Source organism: Pipra filicauda, unplaced genomic scaffold (genome assembly GCF_003945595.2).
Source record: "Pipra filicauda isolate LSUMZ 115617 unplaced genomic scaffold, ASM394559v2 scaffold695_size148437_pilon, whole genome shotgun sequence".
Classification (NCBI taxonomy): domain Eukaryota; kingdom Metazoa; phylum Chordata; class Aves; order Passeriformes; family Pipridae; genus Pipra; species Pipra filicauda.
The window spans coordinates 88,496-102,209 of record NW_024104859.1 but is presented as its reverse complement, the minus strand read 5'-3'; the positions used below and the strand labels follow the sequence as shown (position 1 = coordinate 102,209).

Here is a 13,714-nt window from a genome sequence, read left to right as displayed (position 1 = left end):
ATATTAATGTTAATAATCAATAAAAGTAATATTAATAATAACAACAACTGTGGAGTGGATTGAGGGTCTATAGTGGAATGGATGGGGTTATTTAATAATTTAATTTGATTTTGTTTTATTTTATATTTTATTTTATCATATTTTATCTTATTGTATCTTATTTTATTTTATTTATTTTATTTAATTTTATCTTATTTTATTTCGTCATATTTTATTTTATTGTATCATATTTTATTTTATTTATTTTATTTAATCTTATTTTATCTTATTTCATTTTATCTTATTTCATTTTTTTATTTTATCTTATCCTATCTTATTTCCTTTTATTTCCTTTTATTTCCTTTTATTTTATTTCCTTTTTTATTTGTTTATTTTTCTATTACTTGTCTTTAATAATCGCTTTTATCGCTTTTTTTTCCCCCCATCCCTTCCTCGCACAGGCAGCCTATGGGGACCCCCCTCCCTCCCTCCCGCCTTTCCCAGGACAGAAACGGGGCGAAGCAGCAGCGGGAACCCCCCCCCGGGTGGGGATGGAGGGATGGACGGACGGACGGACGGACGGACGGATGGATGGATGGGTGGAAGGCGCGGGGGGAGCCTGGGAGCCTCCGAGCCGCCGGCTCTGGTTCTCATTAAGCGGCCAAAACTCGCAGCCATAAATTAGGGCGGACAAAGCCACCCCCTCCCCTTCCCCTTCCCCTCCCCGCCGCCCCCCGGCCGGGCCGGGCAGCGCTCGGGGGGCGGCGGGCGGAGGGAGGGACCCGCCGGCATAAGAAGGGGAGGTTCGGAGCGGAGGCGGTGACACGGTGACAGCCCCGGCGGCGGCGGCATGGCCGGCCCGGGCCCCCCCCCGGGCTGGGGGCACCGCCTCGTCCTCCTGGGGGTCCTGCTGGGGGTCCCCCCGCCGGGGACGGCAGGTAAGGGGGTCCCGGAGGGGGTGTTGGGGAGGGTTTCGGGTGAGGCGGAGGGTCCGCGGGAGGGATGGGGAGGAGGGATGATGGGGAGAGTGGGATCTCTGCGATCCCACCGCCCGCTCGGGGGGATCATCCCCCCAAATCCCCGTTCTCCCGCCCCAGCCCGGCGCTCGCCGCTGTGACTCCCTGTGGTCCTGTTGGGATGGGATCAGGCGACCCCCGGGGAGAGGGGGGGTTCGGCTTTCACCCCCCCAAAGCGGCTCAGACCCCCCCCATCCCGTCCCCATCCCATTCCCGTCCCGTCCCGATCCCGTCCCGGCTCCGGGAAGGAGCTCGGGGGCTCGTGCAGCTGCTCCGTGTTTTTGGGCTGAAACGTGGCTTTTTCGGTCGTTGAGGAAATACATTTTTCTCCCCGGAGGTTCTCGTCGGAGGAGAGCGAGGGGGGGGACACACACACCAGTTTCACTTCAGCCTCTCCCGCAGCTTCTTCCCCATCCCTAATTCCTTCCCCAACCCCACCGGGAACTCAGGGCCGAGGTGTCTCCACCCAAAGCAAATTTTTTTGTTGTTGTTGTTGTTATTTTTTTTTTTAACTGCTGAGCTTTGCCGGGTTCTCGGCGGCTGCTGAAAGTTTTCCAGCGGCTCCGAGAGAGCTGGGAGAGCAACGGGGAGGGTGGTGGGAGCCAGGAATCTCTGTTTGGATAAAGAGTGGAGCTGGGAAAGCTGCCTGCTCCGGTGGGATCTGGGCTCTGCAGGGCTCACTCGGGGCTCCCCATCCCCAAAATATAGGGTGCCAACATCCCCAAACGCCAAAGCAGTGCTGTTCCCCACGCAGCATTCCCAAATAGGGCTGGGAATGTGTGTGTGTTCTCCAGGAAATAAAGAGAAGGGGGGTGTGGGAAACCCCCTCTGCGCTAGACTTGGGTTTATTTGAGTTAGATTTTTTTAAGGCCCCGTCTCCTGCTCGGAGTCTCTGAGATTCCCAGAAAAAGCCACAGACAAAACAGCGAGAAATTTCAAATATCGTATCTGAAATCTCATAACTAAGGGATTTTGGCAACGGGGCCCAAAGCCCAGCCCAGTAATCCCAGGAAAGCGGCCGCTCCTCGTGTCCCATCCTCTCCCCAGACAGCGTGGGAGAGACTGCAGGAGCAGGAGAGGCAGAGAATCCCTGCCCTTCTCCCTTTGGGAATTAAAATTTGAGGGTTTTTATTCCTTGTCTCTGCCCTGGGAAGGCGGCAGTGGCTGAATCCGAGCGGAATATTTCAGGAATATTCAGGAATACTCCCAGAACCAGAGGCCTGTGTGTGGCTGGGGGTTGGAGGGCCTGGCTCCTGCTCTGGGAGGAGGTGAGGAGAGGGAATTTGGGATTGTGCCACCACCTTATCTGCAGTTATTCCTGGAATCTGATAGCAGGCTAAATATAATGGGAGCTGATTAAATACCACACTGAGATAGTGCTGGGGGGACAGGGGTGGCCAGGCTGGGTGGCTCCATCCCGTTAAACACCCATCTGCAATTCCCAACCCAGAACTCCACCTTTTTTTTTTGTTTTTTTTCCCTTTGTCTTTTCAATAACTTCATCTTTCCTCCGGCCAAACCACCCCCCCATCACTGCACAGGGAACCAAAACAACCCTATAAAATTATTAAGCCCTAAGCCTTGTTATTCCACTCCCTGAGTAAATAACTTTGCTGGGGAACGTTATTCCATCCAAGTTCTCCCTGGCAACGTTTGGCTTGGCAAGGTGACCCCAAATCCTTGACATTTTTGTTCGACCCCGACCCCTCTCTGCAGCATCCTCAGGTTGGAATTTCTGGTTCCGCTGTCATCCAGGCTGAAGTCACCCGTGGCTGCTCCCACTGCTGCAATCAAATCCAGCCACATTGTTTAGGAACAAAATAATCTTAGAAAGTCTGTGTGACTCTGGATGGAGCCAAGGAATTGCTTGTGCTGCTCCACCCCAGGGGGGAGCTGGGATGGCTCAGAGAAACCAGGAATGTGCTGCCGTTGTTTCGGCTCCTCCGCTCCCTCCTCGAGCCCAGCTCGGGCTGGAAAGATGCTAACTCCATTTTGGGGGGATGGAACCACACTTGCCCATCCCATAAATCATGGAATCGTGGAATGGTTTGGGTTGGGAGGGACCTTGAAGGTCTTCCAGTTCCACTCCCTGCCATGGGCAGGGACACCTTCCACTAGCCCAGGTTGTTCCAAGCCCCGTCCAACCTGGCCTTGGACACTTCCAGGGATGGCAACCATGTGCCAGCTGCTTCTCCAGGGTGGGATTCAAGGGATTAAGGCCTCTGGTTTGGGACTTGGGAGGCTTCCAGGATTAAGGCTGGGCCAGAAATGAGGGTGCTGAGCTGGGAAAGGGGCGATGTTTTGGCTTCGTTCCGGTGTCCATCCCCAGAAACATCCCTAAGAGGAGGCTCTGCATGTTCCCGAGTTCCCTCTGGATGGGGCTGTGGAGAAGCTCCAGCTCCCAGGGTCTGGCAGGGTCTGTTCACCAGGACTTCTCCTCCTCAGGGCCACCGTCCCACGGAGAACGTGTCACCCCACAGTGGCTCCTGGGGGGCCGCAGCAGACGAGCCGTGAGCCTGCAGGAACAGGTAAGGGCTGGAGCCTCCTCCCTCCCTCCCTCCCTCCGGCTTCCCTCTGCCTGCAGGGATTTGTGGGGGCACTGGGATGGAGATGTGGAGTTTGCAGGATCCATGAGCAGGATCCATGAGCAGGACAAGGAGTTTACAGGATCTGTGAGGAAGGTGTGGAGTTTGCAGGATCCATGAGCAGGGTGAGGAGTTTTTAGGATCCATGAAGAGAGTGTGGAGTTTGCAGGATCTATGAGCAGGACATGGAGTCTTTGGGATCCATGACCAGGGTGTGGAGTTTGCAGGATCCATGAATAGACATGGAGTTTTCAGGATCCATGAGCAGGATGAGGAGTTTGTAGGATCCATGAACAGGACATGGAGATTTTAGGATCCATGAGGAGGGTGTGGAGTTTGCAGGATCTATGAGCAAGACAAAGAGTTTGCAGGATCCATGAGGAGGATGAGGAGTTTGCAGGATTCATGAACAGGACAAGGAGTTTATAGTATCCATGAGGTGGATGTGGAGTTTGCAGGATCCATGAGCAGGATGAGAAGTTTTCAGGATCCATGAGGATGTGGAGTTTGCAGGATCCATGAGCAGGGTGTGGAGCTTTTAGGATCCATGAACAAGACATGGAGTTTGCAGGATCCATGAGCAGGGTGTGGAGTTTGCAGGATCCATGAGCAGGGTGTGGAGTTTGCAGGATCCATGAACAAGACATGGAGTTTTTAGGATCCATGAGCAGGGTGTGGAGTTTTCAGGATCCATGAGCAGGATGAGGAGATTTTAGGATCCATGAGGATGTGGTGTTTTCAGGATCCATGAGCAGGACATGGAGTTTTTAGGATCCATGAGCAGGATGTGGAGTTTTCAGGACCCATGAGGATGTGGAATTCCCTCTGGGGGAAGAACCTTTTCCAGATATCCAACCTAAACCTGCCCTGTCCCAGCTCCAGCCATTCCCACGGGTCCTATCCCTGATCACCACAGAGAAGGGAGTCCTTGGAAGCCTGTGAGGAGGAGAGCACATCAGGACATCTCTTCCCAGGGCTGCTCTGCTGGCTGTCACACCCCCCTGCCACCCCCACCATCCCCAAATCCACTTTCTGAGCTGCCTGTGGTCACCCTCTCCTGGGTTGGGCCCCTTTCCCGGCTCCAGGATCAGCTGGATTGGCAGCTGCCCCTCAGCAGCTGGGCCTCCTACCCGGAATCCGGGGGGGTCTGGGGGCTGTGCTTTCCTTCTGGATCCTTCTGGATCCATCCAAACCCCTTCCCAGCACTGGTGCAGAGGGTTCTGAGGAGCTGTTCTGGCTGGGGGTGGAGCAGATTCCCTGCTGGGAGGTGACTTTCCCTGCTGGCTTTCCCTGCTTCCAAGTGAGACCTCCTTGCTCCAGGTGGAGGAGCCTTTGGAGAGGGGGTTTGTGCTTGGAGGGGCTGGATGGTGCCTTTTCCCAGGGGATTCAGTGCTGGCTGCTCCTCCAGGAGCTAAAATAGCCCGTGTGGGTGCTGTGGTGAGCCTGGAGAACCATCCCCTCCCTGCCAGGCAGCCCCGGATCCATCTATATTTAAATTGGAAGGCACTTGGGATGGGCAAGATGTGGCAACAGGAGGTTTATTTATGCTCCTGCCAACACCCAAAATGATCCTTCTGGGGGGTGGTGGTGTGTGTGAAATCGCAGCCATGTGATTTTGGGGGGGTTCAGGAATCTCTGGGGGGCTCCAGGGCAGGTCCTGGAGTATTTCCTGGCATCTGCTCTGCCTCCAGCTCCAGCCAGCCCGAAACAAGGAGGCTCCTGTTCCTGGAGCAGGGGGAAGGAGGGGAGAGGGAGGGTGGTCGTGGCCGGGAGGCTTCGTGGGGAGGAACAACGGGGACAACCAGGCACAGCCCCAACCCGGCCCTTTTCGCTGCTGACAGTCGTGTTTTCAGGCTCAATTTAGCCCGTCCCGTCCCCACCCCGGCTCCTCCCGCCCTCCAGCAAAGATCCTGGAAATAAATGCGGCTTTGGGAACGCTGCCAGCCCCGCTCTGTGCGTCCAGGAGTCTGTGAGGAGGCAAAATCCGGGTCCATGAAATGATGGGTTGGAATTTGGTGACACCCCCCACCCCCCCGTCCCTTCCCGAGGCTCCTTCATCCCTTCCCTGGGGGCTGCTCCTGGTGCAGCAGGTGGGATGGATGCCACATTCCCCTTTTCCTGGAGGAGGGAGGTGGATCCAGGGGGTAAAAAGGAGGCTGGTGGTGGTGGCCCGCCGTGGGCGGGCTGGCACTGGCGCTGGCACGGCGCTGGGTGGGCTGGACCTTCCTCCCCACCCTCCCCTCCCCTCCTCTCTCCCATTGTTCAGGGCTCAACTCCCCGAGGGCTCCAGAGCTCCCAGCACACATGGAAGTGATTTTGGAGAGGCCTGGGGTGGGAGGGGGTCGTGGGGACCCTGATTGCAAACAGCTCCCCCCCGGTCGTGCTGGCTGCGGTGGGATCCTGTCCTGGCATCCTCCTCCTCCTCCTCCTGCTCCTGCCTCTTCTCCCGGGCTTGGGATGTGGAGGGAAGGTGCCAGAGCTGACCTTGGGCTTTTCCAGCCCCTCACAGATGGAAGTGGAGGTTGTATCCAGCATCCTGACCTGGGTGTCCCACTGGTTATCCAGCCCTGAGGAATGGGAGTCTCCTGTCCCCTCCCTGGGGACTCATCCAGCCTTTCCTGCTGCCCTTGGAGTTCCTGCCTCTTTCCTTTCCCTTTGGAATTGCTTTTTCCCAAATGTGGTTTCTCACTGCAGTGGTTTTAAACTGCCAGAGGGCAGGGATAGGTGGGATGTTGGGATGAAATTCTTGGCTGTGAGGGTGGGGAGGCCCTGGCCCAGGTTGGGCAGAGAAGCTGTGGCTGCCCCTGGATCCCTGGAAGTGTCCAAGGTCCGGTTGGAGCAACCTGGGCTAGTGGAAGGTGTCCCTGCCCATGGCAGGGGGTGCAACTGGATGGTCTTGAAGGTCCCTTCCATCCCAAACCATTCTGGGATCTTAAGGGAGCAGGAGAGCTCCTCACCTTCCCTCTGTGTCTCTCCTGGCATCCCATCCCTGTCTGGGAAAGCACCTTGGCACTGGGGGAACCTCCTTCCACCCTTTGCTTCCCCTCCCACTGCAGGATCATTCCCTGGGGCCCTGGAGCAGCCAGTGTCTCCCTGGCCTGGGATGGGATGTGGCCATTCCCTTCATTCCCTTCATCCTCACCGAGGAACTCGGATGCAAACTTGGAGCATCCCGTCCGGTCCCGGGATGGGATCCCTGAGCCTCGGGCCCCTCCCTGGGGAGCTCTGAATACACACTGGGCTCATGGCCCTGCTCCAGAGGAGGAAGGAGGGAGGAGAGGACTGCCTGTGGTTTGGGATGTGCTGCAGGTGCCGAGGACACGCTCCTGCCCGTCTGCTTCCCGCTGGGAAACCCTTTTCCCTGTGTGAGGTGTGGCAGGACTGAGCAACCCCTGCTGTGCTCCCTGTTTGCTTTGAAACAACCCCAACCCTGCCTGGATTGCCTTGCTTCCCTTGGCTCCCTGGGATGCTTTTCCAACGAGCAGCTGGAGCCAGAGGCTTGTCCTTGAGGTCTTGGATCCTGATCCCTGTGTGGATGTTGGACAAGGTGATGCAATTCCCAGGCTGTGCTGCTCAGACCTCACTGGGATCCAGCTGCCTGGGGAGGACCTGGCTCAGCTGTGCTGCTCCAGCTGGAAAAGCCATCTCCAAATCATCCCTGGAGCATCTCCTGGTAAGTCGGATCCCCGTTTTCCCCGGCACATCCGGGCCTGTCTGTGCTCATTTAGGAAATCAGGACTTGTGGGACCTGCCCGAGCAGAGGGATTGGCTGGGATTTGGATGTGGATTTTTGGCTTAACCATTGATTTCCCGAGGAGCTTGGTGCTCCTTGAGCTTCCCAGCAGGAATGGAGGAGGAAGCCTGGGAGAGCAGGATGTCTGGGAGCTGTGGGAAGAGCAACTCAACCCCCTTGGCCTCGGCTCCCGTGGAAACATCCTGTGGTTTTCCTGATCAATGGAGGGAAAAAGTAAACCAGACTTGAGCTGGGCCACTCACGGACTGGGACATGAGATGACATTCCAGCCTCTCCCAGCCCAGCCCCTGGTGGGATTGGCTTTGCTGGGATGTCCTGGAGAGGGGCCACCACTTCCACACCCAGCCAGGGCTGAGGAAAGGTGGATCCTGCAGCCCCTGGCAAGGACTGGGGGATTCTTTTCGTGGTTATTGGAGAAAGGAGGGGGAGGAGGAAGATTCCAGAGCCTGGGAATATGCTGGAGCCCAGGATTGTATTGGAACCTGTGAAGACTGCTGGATCCCAGAAGGATTATGGAGCTTGGAATGTACTGGATCCCAGAAGGATACTGGAGCTTGGAATGTGCTGGATCCCAGGAAGATGCTGAGCCCAGGGTGGTGGTGGAGCCCAGGATGACACTGGAAGTTGGGATGTTGCTGGAACTTGGAATGTGCTGGAACCTGGGACAATGCTGGAGCCTGGGACAATGATGAAGTGTGGGATTATACTGGAGCTCAGTGGGAAGATGCTGGAGCCCAGGAGGATGCTGGAGCCTGGGGTGATGCTGGAGCCTGATAAGTTGAGGGAGCTCAGGATGACATTGGAGCCTGGGATGATACTGGAACCTGGGATGGTGCTGGAACCCGGGATGGTGCTGAATCCTGGGATAATGGAGCCCAGAGCAATGCTGGAGCTCAGGATTATATTGGAACCTGGGGAGATGATGGAGCTTGGAATGATACTGGAGCCCAGGATGATGCTGAAACTCAGAATGATGCTTGGAGCCCAGGATGGTGCTGGAGCCTGGAATGATGTTGGAGCCCAGGAGGATATTGGAGCCTGGAATGATGTTGGAGCCCAGGACAGTGCTGGACCCAGGAGGATATTGGAACCTGGAATGATGTTGGAGCCTGGAATGATGTTGGAGCCTGGGACAGTGCTGGAGCCCAGGAGGATATTGGAACCTGGGATGATGATGGAGCTTGGAATGATGTTGGAGCCTGGAATGATGCTGGAACCTGGAATGATGTTGGAGCCCAGGACAGTGCTGGACCCAGGAGGATATTGGAACCTGGGATGATGATGGAGCTTGGAATGATGCTGGAGCCTGGGAAGGTGCTGGAGCCCAGGAAGAATCTAATCCCTGCTCATTCCTGGTGTGCAGCATCTTGGCAGGCCCTGCTCCCTGCCAGGCTCAAGGCAAAATTACCAGTGTTTAATTGATTAATTAATTAATTAATCCCCTTTCCTGGCCTCAAAGCTGGGTGATTTGGCTCCTGCCTGGCACAAGTGCTGCTCCCCTTCCTATTCTCCCTCTTTTTGCTGCTCTGGATCTCTCCAGGGGCTGAGCTGGCCCCATCCCAGCTGGAATCGGGATCCATCCCCTCCTGGATTCCTCAGATTCCTCGGGGGAAACTGAGGCACCGGGAAGGGAAGAGCTTGTGGTGCAACACCTGGCAGGGATGGGACACAGATCCCAGCAGCAGCCGTTGGTTTTCCAGCCTTTGGAACTGGGACAGGGAGCTGTAAGTGCCGGGATAACCCTGGACAAAGACATGGCCCTTTAAGACGGCAGCTGGGAAAAAGAGCTTTTTGCCAGGAAAGGCCCTTAAGTCGAGGCAGGGAGTAATTGCTGGGGAATTCAAAACCGGGAAGGAGCCGGCAGGGACTTTGGGGGGGAAAGAGGAGGAGGAGGAGATGGAAAGGGCTGCGGGGAGCGGGCGTTGGGGAGATCAGAGAGGAAAAAAAAAAAAAAAAAAGGGGAGGGCGAGAAGGGGGGGAAAGAAGGGAAACGGCAAGAAAAATGTCCAGACCATGTTTGGCTAGGGAGTGATGTTTGGATAAGATCATGTTCCAAAAATACAGCCCGTTCCCACCAGCGCCGAAGGAGGGGGGGGGGGGGGGGGGGGTCCCGTGCCCCCCCCCGGGTTCCTCCTGCGGCTCCACGCGGGGCCCCGCGCCGGGATTTGGGATCCGTGCCGGGATTTGGATCCCGTGGCTGTGCCGTGCTGGTGCCGAAAGGAATTGGCGGAGCCCCGCAGCCGCCTGGCTTCGCTCTTGGCTTTGTTTTTTTAAGGCACCGCGTCCGCTCGCCTTTTTTGGAGCTGGGAAGAGTTTGCTGGAGGAGAAGGGGAGGGGGGGGATGCTCAGCCAGCCCGGCTCCATCACCGCATCCCGATGGCGGGGGGAGCGGGACACCTCCGTGTCCTCGGGAATTGGGGCCGTCAGGACTCTCCTTGGAGCAGGGATCGGTCCCACGGCCGGTTGGAGCAGCTGGAGGGGGTGTCCCCACTGCCAGGGCTCGGCTTGGGATGGATCTGCGGGAACATCCATCCCGGGAGCACAAATCCCATGTCCTGGGGTCTGGCAGCTGTGGGGCCTCACATCCCAAAATGCTCTGTCCCATCCTTTTTAAGGATGATGGTCCCCAGGAGGGAGAGGCTGCCAGGCTGGGGGTCCCCCAGTATCCCCACTTCCCAGGCAAAGCCTTATCCATAGGGATCAGGGAACAGCAGGATTTAACCTCTGTTTCATCCTAAGCTGTGAATCACCCAGCTTTACCCACTCCTTACTGCATTCCCAGTTTTCCAACTGCAAAATCCCAAGTTCTGAATCACCCAGTTTTACCCCCTCCCTGCTGCATTCCTGGTTTTCCAGCTGCAAAATCCCAAGTTCTGAATCACCCAATTTTACCCCCTCCCTGCTGCATTCCTGGTTTTCCAGCTGCAAAATCCCAAGTTCTGAATCACCCAATTTTACCCCCTCCCTGCTGCATTCCTGGTTTTCCAGCTGCAAAGCCCTGTAATGCCAAGAGCAGCTGAAGGCAGAGCCTTGCAGAGATGGCTCCTTCCTCTTCCCTTGCTCTCCAGAACTGGAAAAGCCTCACCATGGATCTTCATGGATGGGGAGGGACTGGTGGGGTCCCATGGAAGATCCTGAGGGCTCCCTGCATCCCTCATGGATGGGAGGGACTGGTGGGGTCCTGTGTGAGATTCCAAGGGCTCCCTACATCCCTTATGGATGGGGAGGGATTGATGGGCTCCTGTGGGTGATTCCAAGGGTTCCTTACATCCCTCATGGATGGGAGGGACTGATGGAATCCTGTGGGGAATCCTGAGGGCTTCCTACATCCCTCATGGATGGGAGGGACTGATGGGATTCTATGGAGAATCCCAAGGGTTCCCTGCATCCCTCATGGATGGGAGGGACTGATGGGGTCCTGTGTGAGATTCCAAGGGTTCCCTGCATCCCTCAGGGATGGGAGGGACTGATGGGATTCTCTGGAGGATCCCAAGGGCTCCCTACATCCCTCAAAGATGGGGTCCCACGGGGGATCCCTGAAAGCTCCCTGTATCCATCATGGATGGGGAGGGATTGTTGGGGGTCCTGTGGGGTATCCCAAGGGCTCCCTGCATCCATCATGGGTGGGGAGGGACTGGTGGGGGTCCTGTGGGGGTTCCAAAGGCTTCCTACATCCATCATGAATGAGAGCGACTGATGTGGTTCCAAAGGGGATTCCAAGGGCTCCCTGCATCCCTCATGGATGGGAGGGACTGATGGGGTCCCGTGGGGGATTCCAAGGGCTCCCTGCATCCATCATAGATGGACGGGACTGATGGGATTCTATGGGGAATCCCAAGGGTTTCCTGCATCCCTCATGGATGGGAGGGACTGATGGGATTCTGAGGGGGATTCCAAGGGTTCCCTGCATCCATTATGGATGAGAGGGACTGGTGGGGTCCCATGGGGTATTCCAAGGGCTGCCTGTATCCATCATGGATGGGGAGGGACTGGTGGGGTTCCATGGGGGATTCCAAGGGCTGCCTGTATCCATCATGGATGGGGAGGGACTGGTGGGGTTCCATGGGGGATTCCAAGGGCTCCCTGTATCCATCATGGATGGGGAGGGACTGGTGGGATTCTGAGGGGGATTCCAAGGGTTCCCTGCATCCATTATGGATGAGAGGGACTGGTAGGGTCCCATGGGGTATTCCAAGGGCTGCCTGTATCCATCATGGATGGGGAGGGACTGGTGGGGTCCTATGGGGATTCCAAGGGCTCCCTGTATCCATCATGGATGGGGAGGGACTGGTGGGGTCCCATGGGGATTCCAAGGGCTCCCTGTATCCATCACGAATGGGAGGGACTGATGTGGTTCTGAGGGGGATTCCAAGGGCTTCCTGTATCCATCACGAATGGGAGGGACTGATGTGGTTCTGAGGGGGATTCCAAGGGCTCCCTGGATCCTTCATGGATGGGGAGGGACTGATGGGGTCCTGTGGGGGATCCCAAGGGCTCCCTGCATCCATCATGGATGGGGAAGGATTGATGGGCTGTGTGAGATTCCAAGGGCTCCCTGCATCCCTCATGGATGGGGAGGGACTGATGGGGTCCTGTGGGGGATCCCAAGGGCTCCCTGCATCCCTCATGGATAGGAGTGACTGATGGGATTCTCTGGAGGATCCCAAGGGCTCCCTGTATCCATCGAGGATGGGGAGGGATTGTTGGGAGTCCTGTGGGATATCCCAAGGGCTCCCTGCATCCATCATGGATGGGGAGGGACTGGTGGGGTCCTGTGGGGTATCCCAAGGCCTCCCTGTAACCATCATGGATAGGGAGAGACAGAGTGAGGGAGCCAGAGCCACATCCAGGCCACAGCCAAGAGCCAGGTGATGTTTTCAGTGTCCCCAGCTGGGAATGGGATGTGGGGACATCAGGAAAGGGCAGCATTTTGGGCTCCAGCCCATCCTGTCACGTGCTGGGTTGGATCCAAAGGTCAGATTCCCATTTAACACCTTCCAAAAGCGAGGGAGTGAGTAAATCCAGCGGCATCCTGGGGAAGCTGAGTCACTCCCTCCCTTTTGCTGCTCCCGGTGTTTTTATCCGATCCATTATCCCGGTGGTTGGTGGTTATTTCCACACCCTGCAGGGGCACAGACCCACCCAGGGGTGAGGCCCTTTTCCCCTGGATCAGGATCTCTGGTGGGATAAATCCGTGGTGGGATGGAGCACACGGAGACCCCGCTCCCCATCCCGTGCCCCATCCTGGTTCTCCCCTCTGCCTTTCCCAGGGGAAGCTGCCGGCAGGGTTGGGATTTGCTGCCTCACCCCCATCCCTGTGGGGTCAATCCCAGTGGGAATCCTCTGTTATCCCTGTGCTGGGCTGGGAATTCTCAGGAAATCAGGAGTTGTTTCTCACCTTCCACGGGGTTGTGGCAGGGGATGGAGTGGATGGAGCAGAACCAGGGAGAGGCCGGGATGTGGCCTGGGCTGGGGAGCAGAGGGAGGTGCTGGGGACAGGGATGTGTTTCCTGATTCCAGGAGGTGCTGGGGACAGGGATGTGTTTCCTGATTCCAGGAGGTGCTGGGGACAGGGATGTGTTTCCTGATCCCATTCCCTCTTCCCCATTTCCAGGTGCCCTAAGCTGGAGAGCAGAGGGGAAGTGCTTGAGGACAGGGATGTGTTTCCTGATGCCATTCCCTCTTTCCCTTTCCAGGTGCCCTGATCTTGGAGAGCAGAGGGAGGTGCTGGGGACAGTGGTGTCTTTTTTGATCCCATTCCCTCTTTCCCTTTCCACGTTCCCTGATCTTGGAAAGCAGCGGGAGGTGCTGGGGACAGGGATGTCTTTTTTGATCCCATTCCCTCTCTCCCTTTCCAGGTGCCCTGATCTTGGAGAGCAGAGGGAGGTGCTGGGCACAGGGATGTCCTTTCTGATCCCATTCCATCCTTTCCTTTCCAGGTGCCGGCGCCTGCCCGGGCAGAGGTGGCTGTGAAAGCTGAGGGCAAAGAGCTCATCCTGGTGCTGGAGAGGAACCAGTAAGTGCTGGGATGGGGCTGGGAAGGTGGTGTGGGGTGTTTGGCACTGGAGATGTCCCTCTACCCTCACGGCATTTCATGGAATCATGGAATGGTTTGGGTTGGAAGGCACCTTAAAGCCCATCCAGTCCCTCCATGGGCAGGGACACCTTCCACCATCCCAGGTTTCTCCAACCTGGCCTTGGACACTCCCAGGGATCCAGGGGCAGCCACAGCTTCTCTGTCCCGTGGTGGGTTCCTGTCCCTGTGGAGAGAGTTGTTCTCTGCAGGAGGAGCTTCTGCTTCCACTTGTCCTTCCCACCAACCTATCCTGGCAGAATCCTCTTCCTGCTGCTGTTTGGGTGCAAAATCAGCCACCACAATG

The 13,714-nt window shown here is 56.5% G+C and overlaps 1 protein-coding gene across 1 annotated transcript in view; it reads left to right on the top strand.

Annotated features, from left to right (window-relative positions):
* Nucleotides 1-829: 829 nt before the first annotated feature.
* LOC113999916 (disintegrin and metalloproteinase domain-containing protein 33-like) overlaps nucleotides 830-13,714 on the top strand; it is a 35,394-nt gene continuing 22,509 nt past the window's right edge. The window contains exons 1-3 of the mRNA XM_027743722.2: nucleotides 830-917; nucleotides 3,441-3,523; nucleotides 13,274-13,350. Coding sequence (XP_027599523.2) covers nucleotides 830-917; nucleotides 3,441-3,523; nucleotides 13,274-13,350 — 248 coding nt within the window. The remainder of the gene's footprint in view (nucleotides 918-3,440; nucleotides 3,524-13,273; nucleotides 13,351-13,714) is intronic.